The sequence below is a fragment of the Trachymyrmex septentrionalis genome, unplaced genomic scaffold (genome assembly GCF_001594115.1).
Source record: "Trachymyrmex septentrionalis isolate Tsep2-gDNA-1 unplaced genomic scaffold, Tsep1.0 scaffold57, whole genome shotgun sequence".
Taxonomy (NCBI): Eukaryota; Metazoa; Arthropoda; class Insecta; order Hymenoptera; family Formicidae; genus Trachymyrmex; species Trachymyrmex septentrionalis.
The window spans coordinates 64,889-72,368 of NW_017305745.1; the positions used below are offsets into that span (position 1 = coordinate 64,889).

At 31.1% G+C, this 7,480-nt stretch overlaps 1 protein-coding gene and 1 pseudogene across 1 annotated transcript in view; one reads left to right on the forward strand and one right to left on the reverse strand.

Annotated features, from left to right (window-relative positions):
• Positions 1–3,619: 3,619 nt before the first annotated feature.
• Positions 3,620–6,700, forward strand: LOC108752159 (annotated as a pseudogene).
• Positions 6,701–7,256: 556 nt separating this feature from the next.
• Positions 7,257–7,480, reverse strand: part of LOC108752160 (thiosulfate sulfurtransferase/rhodanese-like domain-containing protein 3) — a 2,239-nt gene continuing 2,015 nt past the window's right edge. The window contains exon 6 of the mRNA XM_018492826.1: positions 7,257–7,460. Within this exon, the coding sequence (XP_018348328.1) occupies positions 7,431–7,460 (30 nt within the window). The 3' untranslated portion in view covers positions 7,257–7,430. The remainder of the gene's footprint in view (positions 7,461–7,480) is intronic.

Consider the following 7,480-nt stretch of genomic DNA (forward strand, 5'->3'; position numbering starts at 1 on the left):
TACGACTTAAAGAACACATTAAAGATTTAAATAAACCTACTAATTCTTTATTTCTTGTCATAAATTGGACTGTGACCATACGATTGATTGGGAAAACTCTAGTATTTTTTATTCCAAATGTTCTTATTATAAAAGAGTGGTCTCCGAGATGATACATATTAAATAACAAGAAAATGACTTAAATAAACACAGTGACACAGAATGCTTTCCTGAAATTTATCTTCCACTCATTGGATATATACTAGTTCTTCTCCCCACACTTAGTATTACTCTCTCCACTCTCATTTCCTCTCCTTTCCTCGCATAATATAAATATTATAGATCGCTTGTGACGGACCTTCATAATTGTCGGAAGTAACTTTTAATACTATTCCAAAAGTTCGTTATTTGTTCTGGGTCTTATTTGTGAGTTTTCGTGTCATAAGATACGTGGTAAGTTTTGTTTCATTACAGTTTCAGATTGATTTCCGCGAACTGTTATGATATTGGAAGCGTTGGTATTAAAAGTGTAAAGGAAAAAAATTTGTTTTAGTATATAGAACTTGGAAATTCAGTATTTTTACACGAAATGTTGCACATCGCTTTTTAAGATAATAAGAATTGTAACGGAGTATTATATCAAAAGATTGAAACATTACTCAACTCTCTTGATCTCTATTCACGCTGTCAATTCATACCACAAGCGAAAGAAAAAAATTATTTCACCATTTTAACTTGCGAACATTGCGTTTGTAATTTCTTTTCAATAATTTTTTTTTGCAATGTTAATTTAATATTACTGTAACACTTTCCGAGTGTTAATTAGTTTCTAGTTTGTAAGATCTTCATTTTTCGTCATCTTGTGTGTACTGATGATGGTCAAATCTTGACCGAAACGTCTACTTATTTATTTGTGAATTTTAAATATATGACTTGCGTTAACATCTATTGTTGTGACTGTATGCTCTTTATTATTTGTATTTCAAAAAAAGATGACTTAACCCATTATTTTTAAAAATATTTCTAACAATGTTTTTTAAATATTTTTAAAAATATTTGTAAAAACATTGTCTGCTGATTGGGACCATCTTCATCGGGTGAAGCAGATAATTATCAGCTTAATATCTACCATTTTTTTAGAATTTCTTTTAATTTGAATTTTTTCTTAATCCTACTTTAGCAGTACGCAATAGAAGATGTTGAAAGATAGTACGTTCATCTTATTATATAAAATACATTTTTAATCGAGTACAAAGTACTCAGTTTGGATTGGCCATTTTGAATTCGCCATTATTGATGTTTCCATTTAATTAATAAATTCAATCAATTTGTCTTATATAGCATGCTTAGATTCATTTTAATAAAAAATTCTATTACTTGCAACCCTATGTATAAAACTGTCGAGGACGCCATTTTAGATTTTCTATTTTCATAATTTGCCATGTTTAATAACAGAATTATTATGAGCGACTTTTAAAACCTCTAAGTTCTCGTTCATCATAAGAAACTTTTGCAATATATCCAATGACAAGTTTTAGCGTGGTATACAAAAATTTAATTTGCAAAAGGAGATACATATAAAAAAATCTACTTTCTCTACATTTCTGAGGAATACTGTCTAATAAAACTATTTTTACTATTTCATGTGGATCCCAAACAACAAGTTTTTGTAATTAATTAGCTTCCGCAGTGTGGTCAAAAATCGGACTTTTTTAACATTCTTTTTTTTAGAAATATTCGTCCCAGTACTTTTTCTATATCCTGTGTACACACACAAGTATGCACGCACTCACGCACGCATATACACTTTATGTGCATAGTTATACATATCTATTGTATATATATATATATATATATATATATATTACATTATTTTAATTATATATATATACAATAAGTCAAGTAAGAGCATGGTCGATCTTACTCAAAGCTAATAAAAGATATCGCCCTAAATCTATCATGAATCCATAGAGGGCACCTTTATCTTTGATGCACTATCAAGGAAGATTCAGTTGTCATTGAACTTTCTTAAGAGAATCACATTAAGCGCCATGAGTACCAAATACGCATCATGCTATGAAGCGTGTTCCTCACGTTGTGTTTCTCTGCACTCACCCGACAGGTCCAAAAATGTCAGCCGTCAACAATTAGCTGGTAATATATGAAAAAGTCGAAATCATTCGTACAGAAGTGAGTGCAGCGATATAATGGGGCAAAAAATGTCGATGATTTACCGGAACATGGCTCGATATGCAAAGTGGACAAAAAAAGATGATAAAAAAATAGTGAATCTGTTTTCGCGGAATCCTGGCTTAACACTGCATCAAGGACAAGTAAAATTAAAGCAGAAAGGTTTAGATATATCGTATGAAACTATCCGAACCTATCTCAAGGCTAATAACATGAACTCAACCCCGCTCTTACTTGACTTACTGTATATACATATATAGGGTGTTTAATAAGTAATGATAAAACTTTCGCATAGAGGTAGACTAAACTGAATCGAAAAATCCTCTATCATTTTATAATTTTTGAAATTGTTAACAAGATATTAAATACTAAAAATCGCCAAATATTAGTTTTTAATAATGTTTTATTCAAATACTATTAACTTTATAGAAAAACAGCATGTGACAAAAATTATTTATTTTCTTTTCATAGAGTTCTGAAAATTGTTTTAGAATGTTTTAGTACTGCATTTTCTCATATTAAAATAATTGCCAATATATAATATATAAGAAAATGCATTACTAAAAAGTTGACAAAAAATTCTGAAAAAATTTTTAAAGCTCTATGAGAAGAAAATAAACAATTTTTGTCTCTTACTGTTTTTCTGTAAAGCTGATAGTACTTAGACCGTCTCGTGAGACAGATTAGTTTTACCTTACTGATGACCAGTCATTGCGATAGTAATCCTGCTCAGTACGAGAGACATCGCAGGTTTGACATTTGGTACTCGGTCGAGCGGCTGGAGATGCGAAGCTACCATCCGTGGGATTATGCCTGAAAGCCTCTAAGGACGTATCCTCTCTAAGTCAAAGGTGGCAATGATATCTCTAGGAGTCTTGTGAGTCGAAAGGCTCAAAACAATGTGACACTATTAGGCGGCCGGTCCACGGTCGCACGAGCCCAGTTTTGAGTTCGATGTCGAGACTCGGAATCTGAGTAAAAAATTATTGAAAACCAATATGTTTTTAGTAAATGACATCTTGTTAATTAAAATTGTTTGCAAAAATTGCAAAATGATAGAGGACTTTTCGACTCAGTTTAGTCTGCTCTATCCCTATGCAAGAGTTTTATCGTTACTTATCAAACACTTTGTATATGTATATATGAAGGGTGTAATTAAAATAATGTAACAAATTTCGAGGGCAAATTTTCCATACCAAACATGAAAAAAAATTTATATAAACATATATCTGGAAACGTACCGTTATTAAGATCTAATTCAAAATGTTTATTGATATAAAATAAAAAATTAATATTAAACAATAATAAATAATACTTAGTATTACTTAATATTATTTATTTTCAATTTTTAATTACAACAAATGTTCAAATTGTCTTCCATTTGTGTGTGCATGTGTGTGAGAATACAATTCGTATAATAAATATCATACTTATGCATATTAAACTTAGGATGTGTATTGTATTGCAGGTGAGATACTACATGGTAAGCAAATATAGTAGCGATCAATATAGAATCACAATATGTCGGTTGTTATATAGGAAGTAAAATCTCCGATCTACAATGAGGTCCGCGAAGACAAAAAAATAGGAAATATGCACAGTGAAGAAGAAATATTGGAATTGTTTCGAAAATTATTTTTTTATAACATAAAAATTTCTCATAATTTTAATATTTCAAATAATAAGTCATATTTAGCGACCTATTTAACTCTTAATAACTGCAAAGATATTGTTACATTGCGCAAGTTTTGTATACAGCAAAAAAGCTGCGCAACGACAATTTAACAATATCGTTAGGGCTTGCTTACGTTTTATTGTTTAAGTTTTTTTGTGTACCATAATCTCTAAAGTCATTAACACACACACACACATTTACAGAATAGATCCCTTATTAATAAAATGATCACTTTCTAGTAAATACTCATAAATACTTGTAACATACAATGAGAAAATATGAATTATTTCCCATTCACATTTGTAAGATCTTCTTTTTTCAAATATGGCATGTTTTCCTTCATATTTTTTCATATACATTTTTTTTTCATATTTTCTTACATATCTGGTATTGAATTTTTGTCATAACTCTTCCTAAAATGTTTCATAATTTGTAAAATTTTTTTTTTCAAATATATCGCGTTTTTTAAATATTATATTTCCTAATACAAAACATCAGGGAATGAAAGTAACTTGTTACTTGTAACGAAGTTACAGTTACAAGTTATTTTTTAGGTAAGTTTACTGATAATTGCACTTTTTTTTATTGTAACGATAATGTAGTTATATTTTTTAATAACAGTAACGAATTTTATAATTACTTTTATCGTTATTTGATATATGCTTGGACACGATTCGATTACATACAAGACACTTATAGCGCTTGAAACTAGTAAGCCTCTAGGCACTCGTCTGTTGTGATTAGTGGTTATGGATTTTAAAAAAGTAATGATAACTGTAACGGGTTACTTCTTAAAATCGATAATTAGTTACTTTTTCTACTTGGTAACGAGTATAACTATAACTTGTTATTTTTAAAAAGTAACTTTCCCTATAAAATATCAATACTTTGATATAAAGATTATGCGTTTCGCGAGTTTCCTCCGGGTCCAGATCTATTCTTGGAATGCCAACGTTTTGTGAACCTTGCAGTCTACTTCATCAGAGCAAGGAGCAGCCTTATTACCATTAATTTTATTATCTTATTATCATTAATTACGGTCAACATTCAATCAAACAATGATATTCAATTAAATAGAGAGATATTCAATTAAATGAAATCATAAAAAGTAAAAATTCTTTCCTTTTTAATTAGTATAAATTATCGTTGAAAGTGTGTGTATAAAATAAGCCTTTGAAATTCTTTTTTAGCGCGACTTAATCTTCACAAGATCTACCATTTTGTAATTTTTTAATAAATAAACTCATTTTGTACACACACACACCGACAACAGCAACGGCTCACCGAATTTTCGAGAAAAATTCGATCACGCGCGCGAGCGCAGCGCTTAGATGAAAACGTCACGCGCGACCGTCAATCCCACACGCGCATTTTCTGTCGCTCATGACCATTACGCCGAAATTTGAGAGAAATGAATCCGAGGCGTCAATCAATCTCATACAACGGATGCCACGTTAAAAATTATAATTGTTGGCAAATTGTTATTGGTCACTATTAAAAAGAGGTCCCGTGCCACAGAGGCAATATATGCGCCGATCGCCGCCGCTCCATCTCTTTTAGTGCTCAGAGTCACATTGTTGCTATCGTATAGAAAACCGCTGTGAGAAAATTCCTTCGAGAACCGCCGAGAAATCGCGACCGAGTGAGTCAATTCGGAAAAAGATAGTGTGTAAAAATTTTCTGTAATTTCTTCAATTTGTACAAAGTATATTTCAGTAAAGAATAAATTGATTTTTTTTGTCAAAGAAAGAAAAACGTTAATTTTCACACTCTTGTGCGTTGAATTAGCCGTGTGCCGTTCTCTCGCTTTATTCGTTCTCGCGATGCATTCGCACACAACAGTGAATGCTAAAACTTTTCAGCTAACATATAATTTTATGACAATTTTTGTTTATGACAACAGTCTTTTTTTCAATTTATAAGTTAATACAATTCTTGTTACAAATTAAGAACACTATGGCTGCGTTCAATAGAGAAAGCAGCTTTATAACTGTTGCAAAATTCTTCAATACGATATTGTTTTTTGCTTTTGATTTCTTATACAATAGATCGTATAAACCAATCATATTGAATTTTACAACAGTTGTAAAGTTGTTTCTCTGCTGAACACAGCCAATATTTTTAGTGCTGGAATATATTAAATACTAGATGTTTATTTGTAAAGATTTTTTATCTAAGCAATACAATAAAATTATTCATTTAGTGGAAAAGTTTTAATAGCTAGTATGTAGAGAAATATTAATAATATTAAATGTTTAGAAGAGCAAGAGACTGAAGAAGGAGAAGAAAGCAAGGAAAGAGAAAAAGAGACAAAGAGAAAAGAAGACAAAGAGAGAAGCGAGGAGAGAGAAGAGGAAGAAAAAGAAAGCGAAGAAAGAAACGGACAGTAGTAACTCTGACGATAGTGATAGTAGCAATAGCAATGATAAAGAGATATGGGTAGAAAAAAATCTATTCTTGACAAACCAAAGCCAAAGAAAGGCTCGAGTTCGGATAACAGTAGAGACGATGATATGGTTGGACCCGCCCCGAAACCGCTCGTGACTCTTTCAGCCAAGGATTTCGGTAAGGCCCTGCTACCAGGCGAGGGTGCGGCAATGGCAGCTTACGTCGTCGAAGGAAAACGCATATCCAGGAGAGATGAGATCGGGCTAACATTAGAGGAGATTGCGGCATATGAATTTGTCGGTTATGTCATGAATGGCAGCAGATAATGCATATCAAATACGTAGAAAATTTTTATTTCTGCTTTATAAAATGACAATAGATTTTCAATGTCATATTGAAAGTAGTTATTAATTATCCAAATATATAAAATTATGTTCGACTCACTATTCCAATTGTTACTAATAGAAGTTTTCGTTGATCTAAAATATCAAATAAAATATAAAACGAGATATTTTTACTGCTTATCAGAGCTACGTTAAACATTCTTTACCTTTATTTAAATAATCTTGATTTTAACTTCTACCTTTTCCAAAGCCATCGCTGCATGGAAACGATTTGTATCCGAAAGGAAAATTACATCTATTCTGCCGACGAGCAACATGTCTTGGCAATGTTCAGCAAGAAGGACGGCAGAAGAGGAAAAATCTTATATTGGGACAGTTTAGAGAGATGATTAATCATAAGAAAATGGTACAGGAGAAGAATCGAATACTTCACCATGGTCTATAAAATATTGACATAGATTTTTGTGTATATACATATTATATAATTCTAAACTTTTGTAAATTGTAGGAAAATGATGTATTACAATATATATAAAAATATCAGTTTACATATTTGAATAATTATCTGTTTTTTTTTTCAATTTTTCGTGGAACACGAATTTTTGTCAACAGCATTCGAAAAAAAATTTCCAACAATATTGCATTAAAATAAAACTTTATCTTTTATTAGTTGCAACAATAGAATATCTGAAAATGCTCGATATATGTACAATTGACTGCACACGTTATAATTCAATTAAGTATGAAGTCGATAATTTTTTCATAAAGTAAAAAGTTAGTTCAACGCGACTCTGATTCACGCGCGCGCGCGCGCGTGTGTGTTTAAAAAAAATCAGTGCAATAACGAAAATATCCTAATTCTGCTTTTGTGTTTCACTATCGTTCTCTTTCTTTTTCCTCCTCT